Source organism: Saccostrea echinata, unplaced genomic scaffold (assembly GCF_033153115.1).
Source record: "Saccostrea echinata isolate AGI-Se365-2 ecotype Australia unplaced genomic scaffold, CSIRO_AGI_Sech_v1 ptg000051l, whole genome shotgun sequence".
In the NCBI taxonomy this organism is placed as follows: Eukaryota; Metazoa; Mollusca; class Bivalvia; order Ostreida; family Ostreidae; genus Saccostrea; species Saccostrea echinata.
Genome location: NW_026889800.1, coordinates 3,899,063 through 3,911,973, shown reverse-complemented (window position 1 = coordinate 3,911,973; position 12,911 = coordinate 3,899,063). Strand labels below are relative to the sequence as shown.

The 12,911-nt window shown below is 31.1% G+C and overlaps 1 protein-coding gene across 1 annotated transcript; it reads right to left on the bottom strand.

Moving 5' to 3' along the window:
- Positions 1–11,120: 11,120 nt before the first annotated feature.
- LOC133203812 (GTPase IMAP family member 7-like) lies at positions 11,121–12,438 on the bottom strand. Its single transcript, XM_061339597.1, has 2 exons — positions 12,383–12,438; positions 11,121–12,259 (listed from the first exon to the last, which is right to left on the bottom strand). The coding sequence occupies exons 1-2, from the start codon at positions 12,399–12,401 to the stop codon at positions 11,136–11,138; spliced, it is 1,143 nt and encodes a 380-aa protein (XP_061195581.1). The 5' UTR covers positions 12,402–12,438; the 3' UTR covers positions 11,121–11,135.
- Between the last annotated feature and the right edge of the window lie 473 nt (positions 12,439–12,911).

The window sequence follows — 12,911 nt, the reverse complement described above, 5'->3', positions numbered from 1 at the left end:
TCACCACAATATTTATTAAGTATATTTAGCAGGCATATAATTTTAATTTTTTTCAAAAATATTTTTATGCTATGAAAGAAATTCTGAAAATTTTCCTAGACTTGCAAATACATGTCATTGATTGTTTATTAATAAGAATTATATACATTGATATCTGCTTTATTGGGGACAAACTAACTGCCCATGTCTCACACAAACCCTTTTTCAAGCCGTTTTTGACTCTCTCTATAATCAAAGAGCACATTTTTGACACTTTACACATGGTACAATGTTTATATGCCGTCACTAAATCCCAAGTGAAATTACGTTTCATTAGAATTCCCACGCACGCAAAGTTAGTTCGAGAACAAAATTTTTGCTAATTGTAGCGTTTTTGTAGTAAGCCGCTAAAATTTTAATCGCTAATTTGAACCCTTCATTATCAAAACTGAATACAAGAAAAATCACTTAACTTTGATTAGTCTGTTGTATAAGTAATAAAACTTTCACCTGGTATTGTCTTTACTCAAACGTATATGTAAATCGGTATTAAAACGTATATTAAATGACTGAAACTTATCTAAAAGACGGATTTCCTCGCTTTCGCAATGTAACCGAATTCTGTGTTCGCCAAAATTATTGGCTTACCTTTGAGAAAGCAAAACGCCAAATTTTACACCCACTAAAGGAACCCGTTATACGGCAACTTAGAGCAAAAAATAATAATAACAAGCACATGAAAGGAGGTGCCTTGAATTATTTTCAAGCACTTATATACAATTCGATATATGTGTATGAAATATATGGAGATAACGAACAGTATTCAAGCTCAGAAGTCCATTAAACAATACAAAATAGGAGCAGAGCAAACGCGGACCTCCAAAACATCAGAGGTGGGATCAGGTGCCATGGAGGCGTAAGCATTCCCTGCCGACCGGTCATACCAGCCGTGTGCTCCTTGTCATGACCGGGAAATAACGGGAAAATCCGTAGACAATTCAGTGTGTAAATAATGGCCTAACAATAAGTATGAAAAACGTCAGTTAGCATTTGACTCAATGATAAATTGTATTTGCTGACAAGGTCATTATATCGACCATAGAACTTTCGAAATGATGACTTTAAACGAGACAGCTGATATTCTTGTTTCATTAACTTGTTTGTCAATAATTTACCTCGTTTTAGAAATTGTACATACGTAGAGTATGCTCTTGCGTATCGAATCAAATGAGTGATATATACCCCATATGCAGGTGATGAAGGTATATTGCTGCATAAGTAAGGAAAGTTGACGATTGAAAAGTTAAAGCCATCACGTTTATCATAAAGCTTGGTTGTTAGATTACCATTACCGTCTTTTTCAAGTAAAATATCCAAATATGAAACAGATGTGTCAGACTCTGTGGTATCTTTTATCTTCAGCTCATCGGGATATATCGTATCGACATAAGAATGGAAATAGCCATTGTTAATTGACAATACGTCGTCGATATATCTAAATGTCGAATTGAATGCCACAGCAAGTGTTTTCTTCTTTTCAAGTATAAGATTTTGGACAAATTCTGCTTCATATGAATACAAGAAAAAGGTCTGCTAATAACGGGGCGCAATTGGTACCCATGGAAATTCCAATAGATTGTTGGAAGACCTGGTCTCCAAAAACCACATAGATATTGTCAATCAGAAACTCAAGCATCTTTTTAATGTCAACTTTAGAGTATTTGTGTGTACAATCAGAATGTTTTTTAACAAAATAATTTTGCAAATGACCAATGACAAGGTAAGTAAATTTACGAGTTCCATTTTTCTTGAAAAAGCAGCTGTCAATGATATCAAAAAGCCTGGACTTTAATTTATCGTGGGGAATGGTCGTGTATAAAGTTGAAAAGTCGTAAGTTTTTAAGCTGTTGATTTTGGAAAAATCTTGTGATTTCAAATTTTCCAAAAGTTCCTTGGAATTTTTAAGTATCCACATCTGATTTACACCACTTCTCGAATATATGGTTGCACAGTACTCTTGAAGTTTCTCCTTCACTACTGTTAATATCTTAGTGAGGAGTAAAGAAAGAGGCTTGGTTGAACATTTACTGGAACCCGCTATGTATCTTTGTTTTAAGGATTTTTATGAAGTTTCGGAATCCAATATATATACGGGAATTAATTCCTTTTGGTTGTTTGGAATATTCAAAATATTCAAAACTGACATATGATTTTGAAGAATGTCTTCCTTAGAAAGGGAACTATGAGTATAAGTTTGATTACCACTTGTAGAATTATATCCAAGTTTGTCTAAAATACATTTAATATAATGAGCTTTACAAACAAAGACACTGTTGTTACCTGCTTTGTCAGCAGGGACTAGTACGTACTGATCAATCTATCTAATTTTTTTCACTTCTGGATTATTGAATACAAAAGGATAGATGGTTCTCATATTGCCCCTCAATCTTTTAATGCGCGATTTTAACATACATCTGATACATTTAATCCATTTTGACAAAGTGTCAAGGTCTTCTTTTTCATGCCTGGCCCATCGCCTGGCGTAATTCTCTACAGAATTGATTATATTTATGAAATTCCGTCGCCAGTTGAAGGATCGGGGTTCCCTATATTTAGGACCTTTTAAAATTAGTGATCTAAGGTCCTCCTTATTAACTATTTTTATGTCACCAGTAATAACGTGTCCAGCAGGACTATAGTTATAGGGTGAAGAAGAACATGAACACGATGGAGGATTATGTTTCAGATATTCGATATCCAGGCCCTGTAAAGTTTGGAAGCAATAGTCGATGTATATTTGTAGGAAATACGAGGTATTAGGAGTTATAACACTTTATATGTTGATAAGACACCTAGAAATAAGATAATTAACAAGTTATTTCACAAGTGTGGAGACCTATACGCTTCCGTAGAACAACCCACTGTTATGAATGTATAGGTATCTATTTTCTAAGTTTGTATAATAATATAATATGTAAATCTGTATGATTTTATTACATACCAGTAATCCAAAGAAGAATTAGTCAACTGCGAGTTTCATATGTCGTTATTGCTTCATATAAAGTCTTGTATTTCTGATTTAATCGTTTTGTGTGACTCCTTTAACGTGTTTGCATTTTGTTCCTACGGAGGATAATGCAGGCACTGTATCTGCTACCCAATCTTATATTGCATTAATCTTCGGTTCAATGCATCAAAAATAAATAAATAAATGTAAACTACATCGGAGATATTTCCTTTTAGATATGTACTCATCTATTCAACATAATAGCAAATTTAAATAAAATGTTAATCATTCAAAGTAATTTAAAAAATTGCGCAATTGCATTTCATACTTTATTGTCTTGTAGTTGTCATAAATCAACATTTCAGTGATCCACCGCACACACCTGAGTTATGAAAAAGATAAAATTAACGAACAGTGATCGATGTCCAAAAAAAATCTATAAACTATACATATATGTGAAGAGGGCATAAAACACGGACCCCGTGTTTGAAAATATAATTGATACTAATTTAAAAATAAAATGCTTCCTTTGGTTGTTAGTAAGGGAATTAATGTTGCAGCTGTTGCAGAAAAAATACATAACCCGCGTAAGCGGATTTTGTAATTTTTTTCTGCAACAGCTGCAACGTTAATTCTCGTACTAACAAAGAAAGAAATACATTTTATTGTTGATATGTATGTCTGTACAGATAATCTTTAAAGGAGGATTAAGTAGATGAAATAGTGTATTATTGATAAGTACATCATTGTACGCTTCATTGATGGAAGAGCCACCGCTCAATAAATTGTAGAGGTGATATGCTCAGCGGTGTTTCCCTACTGATAAACGACAATGGTTTTCTTAAGAAATAAAAGAGATAATATTCAGTGGATGTTAATATAAACTAATAAATACAGGGTCAGCATGTTTATCAAATTCTAATTAGTGTTTACACAATCATTTTTGGAAAGATACTTTTCATGCTATTCAGGAAATCCAAGATAATTCAGAAATTACAGAATTTCAAGGAGATACAGGGTTTTCATAATATGTGTCACGCATATAAATGGGCATAATCTGAATATCAAGCATGATACCAAAAGTACCAAAATACCATAGACAATCATATTGATATAAAATTATGATATTGCAAAATTTCAGGAATTTATTATACCAAGTCGCTGATGATGTAATCAGTGATTTCATAATTTCAACTGTTCTCAAACTGGAGGACAACTTGCGACAAAAATTTGAAGTTGTAAAGTTTTATCATAAGCACACTTTCCTAAAATTTGTACAGGGTTTGAAAAAGAAAAATATCCAGACCATTTAGCCATAGAAACTGAAATGGAGTACATGTTGGATACTTCTGACTTAAAATAATAATTTTGGATATCTGCTGATTTGAATGATATATAAAATGTATATATAACTTTAATTGTAATTTTTCTGCCTTTAGATGTGTGACATATATTGTGAAACACCTTGTACAATTTTTTGCAAAAATGCTTCTTTATAATATCAAAGTATTTGTTCTTACATGGAAAGGATCAAAACCTATGTATGATATTCTAAATAAACCAGTAATTAAACCTCGAGTAAAAGTAAGTGGGCTAGACATTTTGAAATAACAGATGTGCAATTAGAACTATTTATAATCTTCCATTCCTCATGATACATTGTAAATTACAATGCTGTCTATACAGAGTAAATTTTCATATTCTAACTACTAATAGTCTCATGTATAAAATGGGCAAAGCTGACATTAAGTTTTGTACTTTTTGTGAAAAAGAGGAGGAAACGGTTTATCATTTAATCTGAGATTGTCCCTTAGTTCAGCAATTTTTGAAAAAAAAATTATTTGTCTTTGTCAAGCATAGATAAAGATATTGAACTGAATTTAAATACTAAACCATTTTTGGTAAATAAGATGATGATGAAATCTTAGAATATTTCAACACTTTGTTGATATTAATAAAACAGTACATTTTTAATGTTTGTTGTCAGAATACCTGTCCATCTAATCAAAGCTTTTCTGAATCTATTTAATTCTTATTCCAAACTTTGAAATACACTGTAAAAGAATGTAAAAAAGACTTAATGGTTATAACATTTTCTGGCAGAAATAGGTTGTTATTTTTTAATTTATTGAAATTTAAGTATTCTCTTTAATATGTTATCTGTGAATCCCTCAAAACTGCATTTAGTATTCTTTCCCCTTTTCCTCCTTCTTCTTTTTTCTCTTTTCCAATAGCGAGCTTAAATGAAATGAAGTATGGTTTATGGTTTAAAATGGTACTCTTTTATTTTTTTATTATTTGATAATTTTTCTTTGACAATATGTATTATTGTATTATTATATATCCTTATTTGTAAGGTTAGAGCCCCCCCCCTCTCTCTCTCTCTCTCTCTCAATAAAGTTTTACACAGATTTTGATTAAATTTTAATTTATTTATTTCCTTATTTGGTTCTGTTTTGTACATACATCTACATATAAGTCTGTACATGTACTTGTAATATCTGTGAAAATTTCATTAAAAATTGAAAATATAAAAAATAAAAATCGGACCCCTGGAAATTCCAGAGGTGGGATCAGGTGCCTATAGCTAGTAAGCATTCCCTTTTGATCGGTCGTCCCCGCTGTGATCCATATGTACTGATCAGGTAGACGGAACATTCCGATGTCAAATTCAGTACAAAAACAAAGGCCTAACAATTTGTATGATATTTGTCTTTTAGATGCCTTCCGGTGACCTTGTTATCGCCTTTTAGTGACCATTCAGTACCCAGTCTTTGGCGCTTCATCAGTATATTTACCATTTTGTAACAGTATAGCAACATGTAAAGGTGTTTCCGTGAGATATTCTGGAAATAAGATTAAGGTAGACAGTTAGACATTAATAGTTGATTATTTAAAATCCCTCTGTTTCAAGAAATTTGAATTCTGATTTTAAACGAAAATGAGTGTCTATTTTAATAATCTATTAAAGGCATGCAAAAGTGTACCATTCAATCCATATAAAATTTACTTATAAACGAAACACAATGTTTATATAATTTCTGCTTCATTGATATAAAGGTAAACTCAGAAAAGAAAATGTATGAATAATTATAAATATAATTGAAAGATAATTTACTTTACTGCTTTTTGTTATATAGCTTAAAGTTGGTAATAAAATTTTAATAACTAATTCAACAACAAAAAAAAAAAAAAAAAAAAAAAAAAAAAAAAAATGAAGAATTCATAAATAATCAGTCGAACACAAAGAATTCATGCTTCATATTCGAAATGATATTATTGTAAGATATCAGTGAGATTCATCTTTGTTTCTTTTTTAACAGCTCAAATATATGCAATTATTTCCTGCATTATTCTCTTTTTTTCGTTTATCCGATCGGCGGGTGTGACCGGTCGACAGGGGATGCTTACTCGTCCATGTCACTTGATCCCACCTCTGATACTTTTAAAGGCCCGTGTTAGTTCTGCTCCCAATTTTTATTGTTCCGATTGACTTTTGAGCTTGAAAACTGTTTGTTGTCTCCATATTCATACACTGAATTTCTCTGAGCAGAAGATACTTATTAATGTTAACCTGTGTTTTAAATCCTTGAAGTAAACAGATATTGATTAATTATCATCTCTTAATAAGTGAAATAACTAAATTAGAATCGCTGAGGTCTCACGCTTATGGATCTAACCGGTCGAAACAAATATTTCAAAGAATTTTCAAAATTATAAATATACTTTGCTCCATGCATAATTGCCATTGGTTGACATAAAAATGGTATGGTTATAATTAAATGTGTTCTACAAATAAAAAAGAAAATAATGATAAAAAGAAGCACCAACAGATTTTAGAATATAAAAAAAAATATTTGCCACTTGTTTCTTATACAGAGATTATGATTTTTGCTTTGAGCATTTTGTGCCTTAAATCTAATTTTGAAGTACCATTTTTTTAAATGATATTTTTAAAGTTATATTTATGCACTACTGTTTTAAAAAATATGATGCATTTATTATGAGATTTTAACATTTTGTGGTATTTTTTAATTAACCATTCAGATCCTTGGAATAATAAAACCCAGGAAATAAACTACTTTCTAAAAATAAATATGTTTACATCGTTTCCCAAAAATATCAGCAAATCTTGGGAAAACAGTCAAAAAATACAGATGCAAAGAAATTAGAGTTACCATTGCAATATGATAATGCAATATTTTCTTTATGTTGCGTATCACGTATTGCAAATAATAAGATTTTAAGACTATCAGTATGATTTTTCAGGCTTTTATGTAAATTGTTACGTTTAAATAAAAATAAGTGTTTCATCATCATTCAGAGATAGAAAATTTTCTAAAACATGGAAATACCCAGAATGTTGGCTGGTTGCCAATCCAGTTTAGACTCTTAGTAATCGACAAGATTAATTCAACACTCTTTGCACGAAAATGTTTCCTGCTAGAAATAGAAATCCGTGGCTTTTAAAGTGAGGTCAACAATCTTTGCATCAAACTAACAACTTGAAATGCTTTCTATCCTATTAGGCTGACATGAATACTGTTGGTGATCATTATTAACAAATGAAATAAATTACAGAATCTGTAGGAAAGAAAGCGTTGGCATTTTAATGATGCATCTTCCTGAATTTGCTTTAAATAGAATTTAAAATAGCTTGAAATGGCTACAAGGTTGCATCGTATAAAACAATGTCTTGATACATAATAAAAAGTCAAAAAGCACTAAAGTTTGAAGAAGGGGTCACTTATTATGTTCTAAACTGCAAGTAATATCACCGATTTTGTTTTAGAGATCTTTATGTATATTTTCTTTCAAATTTCCTCCTTAAGTAAATGCATGATTTTAAGGTTTTGCTATATACAATCATGTAGTTTTATTTTCTTATTCAGTGGTTCAGCAAAGAAATGACCGTCATATTTCCAAATATTCCTTTGATGACTATTTACATTAATAAATAAAACTTTCTAGTCTGTGTCCTGCGAGAAAGGCAAATTAAGTAAGTTTGATAGAGGCTCGGCTCTTAGATATGTACATTACAATACTAAGAGTACTCTAATTTGTAAGATTAAAGACCGGTGTACCTTCTGAATGCTATTATGCCAGGGTGTACGAGTTTACTGAATGTTGTTAATATATATACATACAAGACTATTTTACATAGAATTTCAAATTGAAATACCAATATCAAGAATTGATATAAAAAGTTTCTAAACGCTGTAGGTTTAAAAATACAATAAAATACAGATGGAATTTTGATAATGCTCTAAAAGAATAATCTTACGCTGATTTTTACAGAGGTTTGTTAGTATCAATACAAATATTTACAAAATGATAATCCATTTATTTTCTTAACTACATTTTTGATAGAACATACACCAAAATGAATAAAATACACCAAACCGAATAAACAAAAGACAATAAATAAGTATATCAACATCTGTTTTTATTCTTAACTCTAGCGTTGCCATTATCATTACATGTAATATCAAGTGCAAGAAAACAAGAAATATCTTTCAATAAATGCGTCTAAGTACATATTTCATTTAGGACCGACGTTTCATAAATATCGTATAAACCTCGATATCAGTAAAAAAGATGAATTCATTGTGTTTATTTCATTCTCAACTTAAATTAAACGAAGATCTTAAAATATTTCTGTTTATAACCAGAAGACGGGCAAGGCTTCCTGGTATTTTCAAAACGTCTTCAAGAAGAGGAAGGAGTATTTATAGAATACAGTTGAATTCTATTGTGTTTGTAAGATATTTCACGCAATGAAATAAAATTTTCTATTTTTAAAAAATCTATCATTCATTATATCCTCATGTAGTAGGTTAGGTCATTCATTTTTTGCTTTTTATAACAAATGGAATATTTTACGAACTTGATCAAGCATATATGAATGACCATTCTTTTCACAAACATATTCATTTTCATAGGTGAACGTATGACCTGGTACTTTCCAGCCAGGCATTTTTAAAAGGCTTCATAAAAGCTATGTCTGGGAGAGGATATCATCATAGCCTTTCAAAATTGAAATACATTACTTATGTCTATATTCAAACTATTAATTTACTCTAATCAAACAAACAAGAAGTGTCAAACTGTGCAGTATTGCTTAATATAGTTTAAGTAGTGAATCCTGAGTGCGGAATTACCAAATTGTAGTTAATGACGATGTGAATATATTTCTAAGAATTTTGAAAAGATATCACGTCTTATGTAAACCTTAATTCGTCTATACTTAAATCTAGAATTAAATTTAGCTCTACTTCATTGAATATCAAATCAAACTCTTCTTGTGTTTAAGTCTTATTTTTAAAAAAAAATCCAATCTTGGTCACAATGAATTTCAATCCCGATCTAAATTAAACTACACATCACTCTAGATTTTCTAATGGACATACACATAACTTGAAGACATGACCATTAATAAATATAATCTTGCGTAATACCGATTTTCATTCAACCAATTTAATGTAATGTGAAATAGATCACGAAATTCTATTATTGCAAAATCCCTTGTTTTCGTGGGGGTGTTTATTTTTGTTGTTTTTGAGGTATGAGGAGACCCACGAATTCATTTCCGCAAAGAAATGCAAAACCCATATACAAAATTACTCAACAATTCTTCATCCACGAAATCAAATTCCCTCAAACCAAGAAAATTTGCCTCCATGAAAATATGTAAATTTCGTTGTAGCAACCGCTCGAGATAATAGAAAAGACAATGTAGCTTTGAATAGACAACGTCGCATTGAATAGAAAATGTCGCAATGAATAGACAATGTAGCATTGAATAAACAATGTAGCATCAATAAAGGAAACGAGGTAGGTGCAAATAGATGGCTTCGAATACATGTATCAGTGATACAAATTCATATCGAAATCAAATTTTCTATTTTTTATAATAAACATAATATCAATACATCGTAAAACCGTCATGAAAATAAGGTTCTATTTTGTCTATATTCAATAAAATATGTTTCTAAGCATTTATTTTTTAAGATAATAATAAAAAATTTCAGACCGCCCACAAGTCTTCCAAAATGAAACTCTTTGGGTGTTTTCAATGAATTTTTTTATAAAAAAAATAAAAGAATACAAGAATCGGTCATAAACCCAAAATAGTGATGTTTTATTTATAGTTTGTGCGTTTTTAACACCTTAAAGGGACATCTGTAATTTTGTTCTGTTTAAAAATTTTGAAATTCTCTATCTTAAAAATTACTCCAATTTATTGAATTGAATTTACATGAACATTTAAATATTGAACGACAACGACATTCTTCATAATTGTACAACTTAAACTTGTGTTTGTAAAAATTACTCGAGCTCTGTTATTATTATTTTTTTTTGGTTTACATTTTCCGGTTTTGCTCAAATAGCTACTAATGCACACAATTAATTCTAATTTCTTGTATTTCCATTCTGAAATTTCTAGATTTAAATTTCCTATCTTTTATTCATATACCACAGATTTTTTTATGTTTCTAAATATTTGTACATAAAAATGTAAGGCGGACGACAATCGACGATAATTTTCAGATACAAAAGTTTCTGAACACTCTTTTATAATATATTGGCCTGAAACGCTCTCACAACTTGTACATTATGAAATTCTACCAAAAATTTAAAAGTACATTGTATAGAAATCTCAAAACTGTGTTTATATCCCTTTAATTAAGTTGGGTGAAGTTTCATTACAACAATGGATCTTAAAGAAAACCATCGTTCTAAATCATTTTTGTAATTATTTACAAATTAAGATTATAAACTATGTATACTACCGTATAAGCAGAAACTTTAGCGAGGATTCAATTCTGGAATATTTAGCAAGGGCCTTGAGTTCACTCATATTGAATATCGCTAACAATTCATTTCACATGAGATTTATCCGCTTTCTTTCTAGACATAATAAAATCGTTAAAATCATTCCTCCCTAAAATTTAATACTTATTTTTTATACTTATTTTTTTAAAGAGCAAATCACTGTGTATATTTGTGCCTCGCTAAAAATTCCACTTATGCGGGTATGTAAAGAACTTAAATTGGTTTAGTATATTACAAAAAAAGTCTAAATATATGGTACATTAAGAATGTTTTACAAATACCGTTTATATGTTCTGGAAAGGACTATAAATGCTCACAGCAATAGAAGTCCCACGAATCCCGCCAGCAAATGTTTGCCCAAGGCCACAATTCCTCTACAGATTACGCGACTAAGGGGGCTGTTTCTTCTCGAGAGTTCTCTCCTGGCCACTGATCTTGGATGTCCCTTATTTTGTTTTTTGGATAACCTGGCCTTTAGACTTTGGATTTCTTTCTGTTGTTTTTCAATCATTTTTAAGTCATTTGACTTTATTTTTTCCATCTCTCGGCATAAAAAGTTGACTTCCTTTTCCATTGTCTTACCCTCTGAGCTGCTTCTTGATATTCTTCTGAAATTCCTACTTCCGTCTCCTCCTTTGCCTGCTTTTTCAAGTTCTCCGAGTCTTCTTTCAATGTCTCTTATTCGCCATTCCTTGGATTTTTTTTCCTTCTGAATATGTTCTTCTCTTATTTTCAGAACACTCATTTCATTCTTATTCTTTTTCTCATCATTTATTATTTCTTCTTCTCTCTTTTTCATCATTTTCTCAGCCTCAGTATATAATTTGTTCGTATAATAGCTAATGTTACCATTTTCCTCTACAATTTTTCCGATCACTCCAAGAAGGGTTTGAACCTGTTTATGTGCTTCGGATCCGGTCAAGGTGTTATCAAACCAACATGCTCTGTATTGACATTTACTTAAAAACGCTTTGAAGCTTGGAGATAAGTTTGCAAGGTATTTAGACGGTGGAGTAGAGCATCTCCTTAAATCATCATACCTGGTAAAGATGACCATCATGTAGTCAAAGACTCGCTCCCCAAATTTTTCAACAAACTGATTGATCGAATCCTCCTCTTCCTTGGTAAATCTGGAAAGTACATTGAAAACATAGATAAAAATGTGAGGGCCAGGAGCAGAGAGCGCCAAACATCGGGTCACTTCTGCCATGATGACATCGTTGGATGTACTAGTATCAAAGGACCCTGGGGTGTCTACAATGCTCAGATCTTGATCAAAACGACAAGTTTCTGCATACTGGCAGGTCTTAGTGACTGAAGATTCTGACACACGCGATCCAAAAATGTCTTCACCACAAATTGAATTTCCTGTTGAGCTTTTCCCAGACCCAGTTTTTCCCAAGAGAACAAGGCGGTACTCAGAACCAGTTTTTGTTCCTAAAAAGAAACATCTTACATGATCGTGTATACACAATTGGATTTTTTTCCCCTCATAAAACTGCTAATAAATATAACAGTAGAGTAAACTTTGACCTGATGAATGATCGACATAAGTTTTACCATTTGAGAATTCCTCCATATTTGACAAGGATTACAAAATGGTAACCGGTAGTTTCTTGCCTTGTCTGTCCCTTGGCTACCTTATCATCGTATACACTGACTGATCCTCTGTCTTCGTTATAAATATAAGTTATGTTATTATCCACATCAGCTGGAACTTATCTTCCACCAGACGTTTTTAATTCCGTGTTTACTTCCTTGATGCATATATACATTTCCAAGCCTTACTATTTTCTTCCTGTTTTGATTAAATTTTAGGAATTCGTGTCCCTATTTTAAATAGTTCGCGCTCAGAATTATATAGAGCACTTTACTCATGTATATGACTGATTTCATAATAACTTATTTTGATCATTTTTTTCCTTTTGCAATGCCATTTCAAGGACTTGATATTTTTCTACATCGAAATTAATGAGCCAAGAAATGTATCAAAGGTATACTGCATCACTAAATCAAATATAGGCTTTGGTTTAAGGAAACACTGTACTCATGTGACATGTTATTTTTTTCATTACAATTTTTTTTATGA